General features: G+C 36.5%; 2 protein-coding genes across 2 annotated transcripts in view; both read left to right on the plus strand.

Moving 5' to 3' along the window:
- Positions 1 to 597: 597 nt before the first annotated feature.
- Positions 598 to 14,475, plus strand: part of LOC134259402 (E3 ubiquitin-protein ligase HERC2-like) — a 47,718-nt gene continuing 33,840 nt past the window's right edge. Inside the window, 30 exon segments of the mRNA XM_062741986.1 lie at positions 598 to 619; positions 734 to 986; positions 1,225 to 1,369; positions 1,632 to 1,746; positions 2,539 to 2,651; positions 2,887 to 3,010; positions 3,276 to 3,405; positions 3,820 to 3,959; positions 4,325 to 4,420; positions 4,601 to 4,733; positions 4,817 to 4,892; positions 5,244 to 5,327; positions 5,663 to 5,804; positions 6,087 to 6,281; positions 6,547 to 6,681; positions 6,925 to 7,007; positions 7,224 to 7,333; positions 7,498 to 7,603; positions 7,898 to 7,949; positions 8,358 to 8,492; positions 8,722 to 8,884; positions 9,208 to 9,214; positions 9,620 to 9,832; positions 10,270 to 10,545; positions 12,528 to 12,689; positions 12,691 to 12,724; positions 12,979 to 13,090; positions 13,272 to 13,411; positions 13,560 to 13,750; positions 14,064 to 14,261. Of these exon segments, the coding sequence (XP_062597970.1) occupies positions 598 to 619; positions 734 to 986; positions 1,225 to 1,369; positions 1,632 to 1,746; positions 2,539 to 2,651; positions 2,887 to 3,010; positions 3,276 to 3,405; positions 3,820 to 3,959; positions 4,325 to 4,420; positions 4,601 to 4,733; positions 4,817 to 4,892; positions 5,244 to 5,327; positions 5,663 to 5,804; positions 6,087 to 6,281; positions 6,547 to 6,681; positions 6,925 to 7,007; positions 7,224 to 7,333; positions 7,498 to 7,603; positions 7,898 to 7,949; positions 8,358 to 8,492; positions 8,722 to 8,884; positions 9,208 to 9,214; positions 9,620 to 9,832; positions 10,270 to 10,545; positions 12,528 to 12,689; positions 12,691 to 12,724; positions 12,979 to 13,090; positions 13,272 to 13,411; positions 13,560 to 13,750; positions 14,064 to 14,261 (3,885 nt within the window).
- Positions 8,069 to 8,894, plus strand: LOC134259406 (E3 ubiquitin-protein ligase HERC2-like). The gene is made up of 3 exons (XM_062741990.1): positions 8,069 to 8,133; positions 8,358 to 8,492; positions 8,722 to 8,894. The coding sequence occupies exons 1-3, from the start codon at positions 8,091 to 8,093 to the stop codon at positions 8,886 to 8,888; spliced, it is 345 nt and encodes a 114-aa protein (XP_062597974.1). The 5' UTR covers positions 8,069 to 8,090; the 3' UTR covers positions 8,889 to 8,894.

Here is a 14,475-nt window from a genome sequence, read left to right on the forward strand (position 1 = left end):
CCTGGGGTAGTGTAGATTTTAAATTGTTCAAATTATGAACCATGGGGGGTAGGACGGGGTCATAATGGGGAATCCCTGAGTTTTACATTGAAATATGTAGAATTTTTTTTTTAAAATTCTTCTTCTGAAGAACCATGTCACCTGCATGGTGCAGTGGTTAGAGCATCTGCTTTAGAGTCGCAAAGTAAGGAGTCATCCCTACCTCGCAGGTACGAATCCCATTGTGGGATGTAGAGACAGGTTCTTCGGATGAGACCGTATAAGCCAGGGTCCTGTGTCACAGTAGGTGCTGGCACATTTCCTCACTGCTCAATGGCTTTATGTGCAGAGTGTAGAACAAAAATGAGATCTCCATTGACAAGTGGTAGCATCTACATATGAATGAAAAATTCTTGAGAGGGATAATGAAAAATTCTTGAGAGGGATGTTTAAAACAGCATACAATCAATCATCTCAAAAACCAATGGACCAGAAAATCTGAAACTTACAAGTAAGTGGAAGCATCCTTGGGTAGTGTAGATACTAAATTGTTCAAATCATGGCCCCAGGGGGTACATGTAGGGCGGGGCCACAATAGCTATTGCAAGGGGAAATCAGATGAAGGACCAAAGTTACTCAGGTGAGAATTGTGGCCCATGGGCCTCTTGTTGTGTTTTGTAGTCCACCTTCATTGAAAAAATCAATCTTTTTTTTGAAAAAGTTGCTTTATTCTCGATGCATTATTTTAATTTAGGTCAAGGCCTTGGCCCATCAGCGAGTGGTACAGGTGGCCTGTGGCAGTCGGGACGCCCAAACCCTGGCCCTCACAGACGAGGGCATCGTCTACTCCTGGGGGGACGGCGACTTTGGAAAACTGGGTCGAGGGGTAGTGAGGGTTGTAATGTCCCTCATGAAGTAGAGAGACTGAGGGATCAGAAGGTGTGTCAGATTGAGTGTGGTGCCCAGTTCTCATTGGCTCTGACCAAGTCTGGACAAGTGTGGACATGGTGAGCATTTATTCCATAATGAATATATACATGTACTAGATATGGCTTACCTTTGAATTGCATGTGTCTGTGCTTGATAAAAAATGAAATGATTCCATTGCCTTTTACCAATCAGTTTGTCAAAGAAATAGTACCTACTAGTAAATTATTTTTGCAGCAGCTTAAGATTTATCAGGTCACAGAAATAGAAGAGGAATTATAAAATAATAAATTGATGCACTTCATTTTATGTTTTTAGGGGCAAAGGTGACTATTTTCGATTGGGTCATGGAACAGATGCTCATGTAAGGAAGCCTCAGATTGTGGAGGGACTGAAGGGGAAGAAGATCGTCCATGTAGCCGTGGGGGCCCTCCACTGTCTGGCCGTCACTGACACGGGGCAGGTGAGTCAAATGTACTCAGGTTTTACAGACCTATGGGAGATATTTAATATATAAGGTAAACTTGGTTTACTTTTACATTGAAGAAAAGTAAACATACATGCACATCCACAGCTTGTTAATCACTATTCAGTCTTCTGTATCAAGAACCAGGATTAGATGGATGGTAGTTTACTGCCCTAATAGTTTTTTAAAAATATTTTGAAATACAATAATTGAAGGATCTGAAATTGTTTAACATTCTCACTATGAATTTTTTGTCTAGGTGTATGCTTGGGGAGATAATGACCACGGACAGCAAGGAAATGGAACCACCACGGTCAACAGAAAGCCGGCCCTGGTGGTGCTGGAGGGGTACAAGATCAGTAAGGTGGCGTGTGGTTCCTCTCACAGCATTGCCTGGGCCACCACCGACATGTCTGTTCCCACCACCCACAAGCTGGTACGGTTCTCCACCTCCAGGGATCCCTTGGGGGCAACACTCCTGGGTATGGATTAGGATTACAATTCATTCCTGTTTTATGAAGATTTGACTAATATTAGGGGGAGTACAGCAGAAAATGAGGGGCATTCAAGATGAATTTTTTTAATTTCTTGTGCATTTCTTTTATAATGTAAAGCTGTAATGTTTTTTTCCCTGTTGATTGATAAAGGTGTGAACGAGAGCAATGCAGAGGAGAACTCGGTATCTACCACAGCCTCCCAAAACTCAACATCCAAAACTGTACGTCCATCTCTGGCCAAAATCATTCTGTCACAGGACACGGACACCAGTAAACAGCAGGCCCTAGGTTACATACTGACTGCTTTACAGATTCTCTACTCCAGGTAATGGATTCCTGGTCTGTCTGAATTTATTTGATAGAAAAGGGAAGTACAGTTAAACTGGTTAAAATATACTGTGAACTTAATGGATGTCATGAATTAAGTTTATCAATAGACCAAATAAATTGTCTAGTACTGTAAATAGTGGGAGGGTGTAAGGAAGGACCTAGGAGGGGGCTTGACTCAGAGATGTAAAGGTTTGCTCTCATTTAGAATTCAGATTTACACCTTCTTAGTGTTTGTTGTTAATGATTACTGTACAAGTATATCTCTGTTTTATAGTCCCTGTGACAGACCTCGAGTGATCGATTCCCTGAGAGGGAAGGAGGTGGTGGATATAGCAGCAGGAGGGGCACACAGTGCCTGTATCACAGCTAACGGGGAACTGTACACCTGGGGCAAGGGACGATACGGTCGCCTGGGGCACGGGGACAGTGAAGACCAGCCCCGCCCCAAACTGGTAGGTTGGCATGGAAACTTTTATTCTGAAAGATACATTTGGTTGTGATTGGCTAAGTGTACTAAATAAAGCAACATTTCTTCATGGTATTCAAAGAAAATCATTTTAAAATTTTATTTAATTTTAATGTATACTAATTTTGCAAATTTTTTGTCTTTAACTTTTAGGTATAAGACTGAGTTTTATTGATGTGATATATTCTTTAGAATGATGTCATATTCTTTTTTCATTCTAGGTGGAGGCCCTGAAATCCTACCGTGTAATTGACGTGGCGTGTGGTAGTGGGGATGCCCAGACTCTGTGTATCACTGATGATGACAATGTCTGGTCTTGGGGAGATGGGGATTATGGGAAATTGGGTAAGACCTTGTTTCTCCTATTGTATATTTCTCATCACTTTTGATACATACAGTGTACCTGTATGTGTTGTATGTGCATGTGTATCTGATTCAGATATATTTGTATTCGATATATAGATGATTCAGATATATTTGTATGTGAACACTTTGAAAGTCTGTATTTGTTCAAATTGCCTTTTCTTCTCTGAATCCAACTGCAATGCAGTAATCCATTAGGGGAAAACTTCAGTGTCTTAAAAACAGCTGATTTGTGTGTTTTTAATAGGTCGTGGAGGAAGTGATGGCTGTAAAGTGCCAATGAAAATCGAGACCCTTATGGGTCAGGGGGTCATGAAGGTTGAGTGTGGATCTCAGTTCTCTGTGGCGCTCACTAAAAGTGGAGCTGTCTTCACGTGGTAAGGAAAACTGTTATCACTTATCGAATGGTGCTTTGGTTTGAAGTATTACTACATTTGAAAAGCCATATACATACTGTAAACCAGCTATGATTATTCAGGTCATCTGTTATTAGCAATTCAGTAGTTTGAAATCTGTCTATGACTTACTTTATGAATCTTAGGAAAAGCCCTCTACAATATACAGCAAAAGAAATGGTTTGCAGCCATAAATATTTGCAAGTTAAGGAAGGTGATGAAACATGCAAATATTTATCACCCACAAATAAAAGTTGGTTTTCAGTACATGTAAAAATAGTAATAATAAGTTTTAATTATATAATTTGAAGTTTCCCCCTTTCTTTCAAATTTTCGGTGGATCCATGAGTAAATATTCTTCAGTCAAATTGGTTAAAACAACTTGTTCTGCTTTAGGGGTAAGGGAGACTACCATCGTTTGGGTCACGGATCTGATGACCACGTCAGGCGCCCCCGCCGAGTGTCAGCTCTCCAGTCTAAGAAGGTCATCGACGTGGCCTGTGGTTCCCTCCACTGTGTGGCCTGCACTGATACTGGTAATGTGAATAAAGATATTGTAATTGTAAATGATAACTTATAGTATTTATCCCATCTCAATTATGCCCTGTTTATAGCAAACCTGATTGAGATATATCAAATATCATACAAGGGGAAATTTTAGAGAGATGCAAATTTAGAGATTTGTCCTTAAAAATTGTTATTTTATTTCAATGCAATTTTAAATAGCTCACCAAAGAAGCAATTTCAACAAAATCGCAATTACATGTAATTTTTATCAATATTCAATTTTGATGATCTCAGCGACCTTCCTAAAAATGCCAATATTTAATCCTCACTAAAAATTCTGCTTATATATGGTATTACCAATATATGTGTTAACACTCTACATTCTGTATATTAGGTGAAGTGTTTTCTTGGGGAGATAATGATGAAGGACAGTTAGGAGATGGAACCACCAATGCCATCCAAAGACCCCGCCAGGTGGTGTCACTGCTTGGTATGTACTACTTTCTTTTCAACAAAATTTTTCTTACAACTTGTAGTCAACAACACTTCAGCACAGAACTTGTACATAATCAGTTGTATTTAATGGATGTTAAATTACTGGCAATGTTTAATATTTGTGCATTTCATTTTTCTCTGATTCTAAGTGTTTCTATGAAAAATGTACATGTAGGTAAGAAGATCAATCGTGTGGCCTGTGGCTCCGCCCATAGCTTAGCCTGGTCCACCAACAAAGCGGTCAGTGCCGGTAAACTGCCCACCGCCATCCCATGGAGTACAACCACCTCCAGACCATTCCTATCACCGCCCTGAGGAACCGCCTGATGCTGCTCCACCACTTCTCTGACCTCTTCTGTCCCTCCATTCCCATGTTTGACCTTCAGAATAGAAGTCAAGGAGAGGTCAGGAATGACATCATCACCGGACTGGACAATCTAAGAGGAGTGATTGTGTCCTCAGTCAAGGTATTTATTGTAAAAGCCAAGACATCAAGGAAGTCACCAAGACATCAAATTTTACTTTCTTATAACCAAGATCCTCTATATCTAAATAAAGAAGGAAGATGTGTTACCTCTATAATTATATCTGATGACTTTTTATGGGATTCATAGAATTAACTTTTTATCAGAGATTACCTTCTAAATGAGTTCTTTATAACTTTTTGTTGCTATTTACCTTAGTCACTGGAAATTAGATACTAGTACTTATTATAAATAACACCCTTAGATTTTTTTATGTGTAAGGGAATGCTTGCTTTCTCTACAAGGAATAAATGATAGGATGGTGATAAATTTTTCGTATTTTTGAATAAATAGGAAGCTGCCTTCAGAAAAGTTGTACAAGCCACCATGGTGAGAGACAAACAGCATGGACCGGTGGTGGAACTTAACAGACTACAGGTATGGGAGTGTACACATATTATTAGTAAGGAATGGTCAAGATTATAAATAAAGGTAGTAAGGGAGGATGCTGTAGTAGAAAATTGACATTTAATTAGTATATAAGGGGAATGTTTCATAGAAGAGAAAGGAACACTTGATCCATGCACAGATTCTTCAGTGCAATTATTTTTATCATTCTGCACAAATATCTAATGACCATGACGAATAGTTACTGGTTGGTCAAATTTTCAATTTCACCCCATTCCGTTATCATATACATGTACATGTATACCAGCAGTTTAAGATAATATACATGTGCTGTGGATGATAGTACCTTTTCTCCTTTGACTTAGGTGAAGAGAGCGCGTAGTAAGGGAGGGTATGCTGGCCCGGACGGCACTAAGTCCGTGTTTGGACAGATGGCCAGTAAACTGTCATCATTTGGAGCAGACAGTCTGATGTTACCACACAGGGTCTGGAAGGTCAAGTTTGTAGGTCAGTATCAGTCTTCATTCCATAAAGAATGAAATTTACATTCAACCCTTTAATATTTAAGCATTTTTACCTTAGATTTCTCGGTGTTTGAGATAATGAGGTTTGTAAATGAAATCAATATACATGTAAAAACTGAACAGATTAATCTTGCCTTGATATAAAGAATCGAAGTTATTTTTATTATTTAATAACATACATGTATTGTAAATAATTATATAAACTGAGCTTTATCTGTATAATTTCAATGATGCACAGAGACTAATTTTGAACTCTGACCTTTAGGGGAGAGTGTGGACGACTGTGGTGGGGGGTACAGTGAGTCCGTGGCTGAGATGTGTGACGAGTTACAGAACGGCTCCCTCCCCCTCCTCATCGTCACCCCAAACGGACGGGGAGAGTCCGGGGCCAACAGAGACTGTTTTATCTTCAATCCCATGGCCAAATCTCCAGTGCATGTCAACATGTTCAAGTTCTTAGGTATGAGTTATTTTCATTACTTAATTAGCATCGTTTTCAGGCCAATTATTTGTACATTGATGTTGTTCAAAAATCATTTGAGTTCTTTGAGAAAGAAGCTTATAAATTACCTTGATATGAAACCATATTCAAATTTAATTTGTTATTGCTTAAAAATATAATCAATAGATACCATGATGAAATGATACAAAGAGAGTGAAAAGGTGTTATTGTATCATTTTCATTCAGGTAAGCTCTTTATTAGTGTTTTGCCTGTATTTTGTAGGTGTGTTATTTGGCATAGCCATTAGAAGTGGGAGTCCCCTGAGTCTGAACATTGCAGAGCCTGTGTGGAAACAGGTGGCTGGGATGCCCCTCAGTATATCTGACCTGGCAGAGATTGACAAGGACTGTGTCCCAGGTACTGTAACAGTATAAAAAAAAATTCACCCCCACAATTGTTAAATTATAAATAATAAAAAATGAATTTTAAGATAAAATCTGTAAAAAAAAGGAAAATTGTGATATATCTTTTAAAACATAGTTTTAGAGATTTAAAAAGGGTATAAATTGTTTTAGGAAGATGTTTTTGGGTCAGTATTTAATGAGTGAAAAAGTTGGAATGCTTGTCAATGAATGACACATTGTTGATTTTGCATTTTAGGTCTGATATGCATCAAAGATCTGACAGAGAAACTCCAGGCCGTAGAGATGCCCTTCAGTATCCCCAGCTCTTCTGGTCAGGAGGTACAATTGTCAGCCAAATACAGCAAGATAACTCCCGCAAATAAAGTGGAGTACATCAAACAGGCCATTAATTACAGGTAAGAAAAGTGTGATCCAGAAATGTTTATGAACAGTATTCAGTTTAAATCTGCATTAATATTGTGCTTTGTACATGTATACCAGAAAAAAAGATAATATACATGGCTGTGGATGATATCCCTTTCTCCTTTGATTCAGGTGAAGGAGAGTAACCGTAGTAAGGGACTTGCTGTATGTAGTGGCAGAAACAGCACTAAGTCCCCCTCAAAATGGCCAGTATTGCTGTCATCATTTGCTGACAGTCATCGGTAATGTTGCACTCAAAGAGTGTGTGGAAATATTTATGATACCTGGGGTCAATCCATGCATGAAATTCAGTTGATTTATTTTAACAGAATGAAATAAATGAGTCACTATAATGAATCCATGTTACAAAACTAAGTTGCTTATGCTTAATATAATCTTTTTACAGATTGCATGAATTTGATGACCAGGTCAGGTGGGTCAGAGAGGGCATGTCAAAGGTCATCCCAGTACCCCTCCTGTCACTGTTCACTGGACTGGAACTGGAAACCATGGTAACTGAAATCCTTAATTACATTTATTCAGATTCATTTATTTAGAACAAAATTTTGCTTGCTGTCAATAAATTGCATTGAACATGAGTCCAAATTTTATTAGATGCAAGAAAAAGAGTTTTAAGAAAGTAAATTTTTATGGACTGTAAAATTACTTGTTTTTACGGGATTAAATTTTGAGATTTTATGGAAAAATTTTGATTGAAGAAATATGGTAGACAAACATAATATTAACATTTGTATCTGAACAATTTCAACAATGCACAGAGATTATTTTTGAACTTTGACCTTTAGGAGAGAGTGTGGATGACTGTGGAGGAGGGTACAGTGAGTCCGTGGCTGAGATGTGTGACGAACAGAATTCCTAATTGATTTGATTTTTTTTTTAGTTTGGAGAGAGTGTGCCCTTGGTATCCCCCTCTGTACCTTGAAGTCGGTGGCACGGGGAGAGTAGAGGCTAAACAGAGACTGCTTTATCTTCAACCCCATGGCCAAATCTCCAGTGCATGTCAACATGTTCAAGTTCTTAGGTATGATTTTTTTTTACCAATATGTCCTAGATTTTGGTTTAAGTGATTTTAATTCTATAAGGAAGAAACTGATAAACTACCCTAGTGCTTTAAAATTAAATTTAATACACCATATTGCAAAGCAAAAGATAGGGTGGCAATACATTACAAAAAAAGGGAAAAAGATGTAACTATCATTTTCATTCAGGTAAGCTCATTTTATGTGTTTTACTTGTACATTTCAGGTGTGTTATTTGGCATAGCCATCAGAAGTGGGAGTCCCCTGAGTCTGAACATTGCGGAGCCTGTGTGGAAACAGGTGGCTGGGATGCCCCTCAGTATATCAGACCTGGCAGAGATTGACAAAGACTGTGTCCCAGGTATTGAATAATTTCACCTACCATCAATTGTTGAATTACTTAATATTTCCAATTTGATTTTTATTTGTATTTCCTTAATTTATTGTGAATTTTCTTTTGGAACACAGCTTTGGGGATGTAAAGGGTGAATAAATTGTTTTATTGGCTGATGTTTCTGGGTATCAGAATATTTTGAGTGAAAAAGTTGGTATGCTTGTCAATGAATGGCATTGTTGATTTGGCTTTTTAGGTCTGATCTGCATAAAAGATCTGACAGATGAGAAGCTCCAGGCCGTAGAGATGCCCTTCAGTATCCCCAGCTCTTCTGGTCAGGAGGTACAATTGTCAGCTAAATACAGCAAGATAACTCCCACAAATAAAGTGGAGTACATCAAACAGGCCATTAATTACAGGTAAGATTAGTATGATCCAGAAATGTTTATGAACAGTATTCAGTTTAACTCTGCATTGAATGTCGTGCTTCATTATACTAAGAAAAAAGAGAGAGAATTTCTTGGAAGAATGATATCCCTGTGTAAAGAATTTGAAGGGGATGTAATTGTAGAAAATGGGACTCGATGTATGTAGTGGCAGTATGGTAAACAGCTCTTAGGTCTCAAAAAAGGGATTGCTGCACTATGCTATACTCCTGATCAGTCACTTGAGTGCACTCAAAGAGTGTGTAAAAAGTATTTTCATGACATTTGTATGAATTAACTTGTTATCATTTTGCTAGAATTGAAGTATGATTTTGACATCGAGATGGAAATGTTTTGAGTCACTAGTTACAATGAATAACATGTACAAAGGCATAAGTTGCTTATAAACATTTCATTTTTTAAATTACATGAATAATTATTCATCAGAGGGTCAGAGTAGCTCTGATTTTTCATCCCAGTAGTCTGTCACTGTTCACTGAGCTGGAATAGTTTCTTCTCAGGGAAGTAGACAGTTTTATGATATTAATTTCATATAGAGAAATTACAGTAGAGGTATAATTAAATTGTTTAAAATCTCACCATTTTGTGAAGGACATGAAATCATGAGTCTATTTACCATAGGAAAACAACAAAAAAAACTCCATTTCCAAAAATGACGATGTCACAGTATTTTGCTCAAGTCTTACAATTTAAATTTCCCTATTGTAGGTATGTGGTAGTCCAGACATACCTCTGTACTTACTGAAGTCGGTGGCTACCTATAAAGGTGTGGACGCTAACGCCCCCCTGGTGACCTGGTTCTGGGAAGTGATGGAGGAGCTGTCTAACAATGAGCGGTCCCTGTTCCTGAGGTTTGTGTGGGGCAGGACCCGCCTCCCCAGGTCCATCGCAGACTTCAGGGGGAGAGACTTCGTCCTACAGGTCAGTTTTGATAGAGACTCTGATTATACCCTAAATATGGAATTATTGCACTGAAAATATCTGTAACTGCACATCATTACATGTACAGTGGAACTTTGATATTTCAAACAAAGATACCTCAAATACTTCAAATATCTTGAAGTCAGTTGGAAGTCCAAACTTTGTTTTCTTAAATGTTTTTAACTTAGTATGTGGAATACTTAGAAATCAGTCAAAAGATTTTCTTCTTTCCTTTGAGTTTGTGGTAATAAGGTTTCACTGTATATTTTCAAGAAATCATTAAAAACAATCCAAATATATTTTATTGATTAATTGCTCTGTAAATCTTAATAATATGTGCACAGTGTATATTGAATGTTGTAAATGAATACCAGTTGAAGTGAATTTTAACTGAAGAAGATGATACAGTTTAATTATGATTGGCTTATTTTCCACAGGTGTTGGATAAATATAACCCACCGGATCACTTCCTGCCAGAAAGCTACACCTGTTTCTTCCTGCTCAAGATGCCGCGTTATTCCTGTAAACCCGTGTTACTGGAAAAGCTCAAATACGCCATACACTTCTGTCGCTCCATAGACACCGACGACTACGCTCGGGTGGCTCTCACGGGGGAAATTCTCGTGGACGATACCCCGGAGGCCAGCGATGACTCGGAGGATATTTATAGCATGGAGTCGGACGGGGAAATTGTGGATTCCGACTCCAGTTTGGTGTGAACTTCCGTGATGCTTTCTAGTCTACATAGCACAGTCTTGCAATGTTTTTATTAACCTTGTTACATAAATAAAAATAGTTGGACGTTATGTTTACAGTTGCCTGAAAAGAATTAATAACATTAAAATACGGACAAGATTTTTGTTACAAAGGACAACAGCTAATAACCTGTTAGGCATATGAATTAATTTTCAAATGGAAATACATGTATGTCTGTTTTAAGTTTTATTTTTCAAAGTTGTAGCCAAAATGTATTAATTTTTTAATTCCATTGCTTTATTTTTAACAGAGTGATGCAAGTGGTAGCTAATATTTTCACTTTAATTTAATTATGTATATTTATTAGTACTAACAAAGTTTTTTTTCTCTTTTACTTTTTGGAAGATAAAAACACATACATGTATATTTATTTGCAATGACAATTACATTGAAGTATAAATAGTATGTCCCAGTGTTGGTATTTAATTACCGGTAGGATTTTTTTTTTTACATGAACAAGTCATATTTCTGTAAATATTGTTAATGAAGCATTCAACTTTTGTATAAATAGCAAAAGATTTATATTGTAAATATTTCTAGGTAATAGATAAACCAAAGTCTTATCAAATAAAAAGTCCTAGTTAGTATATTTATTGCTGATAGAGCATCAATCTTCATTATTCCTTGAAGTAGTCAATTTTAAGAACAAGAACTTGCATGAACACCATGAAAATGTGGTGAAAAACATTTTTTGCAGTGATATGTTGCTAGTTTTTTGTTTTCAGTATTGTAGTGTAGTAGTTTATAAATCAATCTTAATTCTGTGTTTGGAATTGTTTTATTGCATTAATATTTGATGCTATGTATATATACTGATATTTTACAAGGCGATTGACTGTGGTTAATGTATTTTGCCGTCTCTGTAAGAGACATTGTAATTTTAGCAATTTTCATTGCTTCAGAAATCTTATTACTGATACATGTATCTATAACTAGAAACACAAGTTGATTATTTCATAATATTTACTATAGTTGTAATTTCATTTAGTTATTACAATTCTTTGAATAAATAAATTTCAGTACAACTTTATTGCCGTGATAAAAATTTCAAATTGTGCTCAAAACAGAATTGTTTCTTTTTTGGGTGACTGCTTATATGTCTGAATGGAGAATTTGAGAAAGGTAGTTAAGTAATGGCTTAAATGCTTTTTAATTCTTAAAATTGACACCTATACCATTACTTTCATACAAAATGAGAGTTTTAAAACTTTGAAAGACGACAAATAAAATAAAATTTATGTCATGTAAGTTAATTTTGAGCAGATTGTTTGCATTTAGAAACCATGATAGAAAACTCTTTCCAGTCACAGTACATGGTACAGCAGTACATTATTTAGCACCTAGTGAAATGTAATGTGAAAAGTTATGATAAAGTTTGTCAAAACTCTGTATATTATTTATGCTGTGTGTTTGAGTTTTGTTATGAATCATGTATTTTGTTTTTAATTATAAATTGTTATTAAATGTACAAGAGTCCTTATGCTTTGATTTTTTCAAATAAAAAATGTGAAAACAAAATTGTATGTGTCTATTTTTATTTCCCAATTAATCAAAGATATGGGGGCTTACTGTTTTTGCTCTAGAACAGCTGTCTGTCTTTAAATCTTACACCTAAATTCCAATAACTTTACACTCATTGGCACTATGGATTTCATATTTTACATATGTATTCCTTGTGACATAACTTTTCACCTTGACCTCTGACAAACTTTTATCAAACTTTCACCTTGGCCATATGTTTTGAATGGTTTATCTTAGGCCTATCATATAACATAAGTGTAATCCTTGTTGAGATTTGACAATTTAGCCCTTTGACTTTGAAATTGGAGTTGTACCACCTTTGAAAAACTCTAACCTTGGCTATACCTTTTAAATGTTGATTTCTATGGCTTTCATATCTCACAGGTGTATTCGCTGTGACAAGGTCTTTCAATTGTGACCCTTTGACCTTGACCTTGGAGTTAAACTTCCATACTGGGTCCGATATATCCATGTGGAGATTCTGGGATTCATGGGAAACGAGACCGGGTCCACTCAGAAAATCTCAGTGGGGGACAAGGTTCACGTCAAACCTAATGTGGTCACGCCCACCTACAAATGGGGGGTCCGTGTCTCATAACTGCATTGGAACAGTTACAGATATTTTAATATTTTATTTTCTTGGATTTCAGCACTTTTATATGGACATGACATGCTCATTTAGCCTGTTGTAACATTATTTCAAGTATACTTTGTTCATATTTTTATGTCTTTATTTAATTAAAATTATAGTTAACAGAAACCTACATTATTCATATGTTGGAGTAAAAATTGATTTTAAAAATCACACCCATGCCCTCTTCCCCTTGAAATAAATTCCTTCTACTTGATAAACTATAAATTATTTATTTCAGCCATCAATGCCAATGGTAGAGATCTAACAGTAGACTTTCCCCAGCAATCTCACTGGACAGGGGTTATTGATGAAATGGAAATTGTGCCAAGTTCTCATCCTGGAGTGGGGTAAAATACATTTATCTTTAGTTAACTTTTCAAAATTTGATTTTATTTCAAAATTCTGTTTAAAAAAAGCAAAAACAAAATTTAAAATTAAACTCCAGAGTTATGTTCTGTGCCAAAGATCAATTTTTTCCACTGATTTTGAAATGCTGCATAATTTCATTGGAATTGTCCTACTTTTTAGGTGTGATGAATGTGAACTGTTCCCTATCGTGGGCTCAAGATACAAGTGTCAGAAATGTCCCAGTTATGACATGTGTGAAAACTGCTTCTGAATCAAGAAACACAAACACAGTCATGTCTTCGTTAAAATATCTGAACCAGGTAACAATCTTTGAAATGTATTTTGAGTCAAATTGAAATCAAATTTAATTTAGGGTTAACAACAAATAAAGGTAGCAGAGTTTGTCATGAGAGCTGGACAGGTATTATCAAAACTTGATATTAATTTTTTGAATTGTTTTCTTTGTAGATTGTGAGCCATCTTTTGCGGGGAAGGCTGGTAAACAGAGGAGGAAGTTTGGGGTCATGTCCTCCAGATCCACCATTGATGACTGGCACACCTGTGTCAAGGCCATCACGGTGTCATCTCGAGAAAACCAGGCTCACAGACTCATCAATGGAAACAATGGCTACTGGCAGAGTTCAGGGTCACAGGGCAAGGTGAGAGGTTAGGGGGTCATGTTCAGGTCAAATGGCAAGTTGAGAAGTAAAGGATTAGATTAGTCTCATTAGATTAGGGAAACAATGTCTATCTACAGAATTTGGGGAAGTTATAAAGTTAAGGGTGTGAGAAAAGTGAGCATTATGCTGAGGTTGTTACGCTGTTTTGTCAAAGACAGTGATTTCAACTGAAGAAAACCAGCAAAATTGAATGAATTTCACATTCATTTACCAAATAATTCTGAAACTGATTAGGAATTAAAATGAGATATGTGTACAGATAGTTGTATGTTTTATTTCTTATGTGTTATAGCACTGGATCCGACTAGAAATGCAGCCAGATATCCTTTTACATCGACTCTACATGAAAGTGGAGCCTTCTGACTCCAGCTACATGCCAAGTTTGGTGGTGATCAGTGCAGGAGATACGCTTAACTCCATGAGAGAAATCCGTGCAGTCAATATCACATCATCCGAGTCTATTGTTACACTTCTACAGGACCTTAATGACGTGAGTCTTGAGTTTCAATTTCTACAAAAAATAAATATGAAATAAAATTATCTTTTTAAGTGTTATTTAAGTAATCCTTGAAACTGTTTTCAGTGGACCTTTATAGATCAATGAGAGTACAAGAATGGATAAAAAAAAAACCATAATATTCTTGTGTAACTAAACCATTTTAATGTTCATGATTTTAATAAAATAATATTTCTTGTGTAATCTC

Source organism: Saccostrea cucullata, unplaced genomic scaffold (genome assembly GCF_032062105.1).
Source record: "Saccostrea cucullata isolate Sc308-1 unplaced genomic scaffold, CSIRO_AGI_Scuc_v1 ctg1968, whole genome shotgun sequence".
NCBI classification, from domain to species: Eukaryota; Metazoa; Mollusca; class Bivalvia; order Ostreida; family Ostreidae; genus Saccostrea; species Saccostrea cuccullata.

Bases quoted from the DNA above. Each gene is read 5' to 3' on its own strand.
- LOC134259406 (XM_062741990.1), top strand. From the start codon at position 8,091: ATGGCCAAATCTCCAGTGCATGTCAACATGTTCAAGTTCTTAG. The intron at 8,134-8,357 runs GTATGATTTTTT...TGTACATTTCAG, and splicing joins CAACATGTTCAAGTTCTTAG to GTGTGTTATTTGGCATAGCC. The intron at 8,493-8,721 runs GTATTGAATAAT...TTGGCTTTTTAG, and splicing joins TGACAAAGACTGTGTCCCAG to GTCTGATCTGCATAAAAGAT.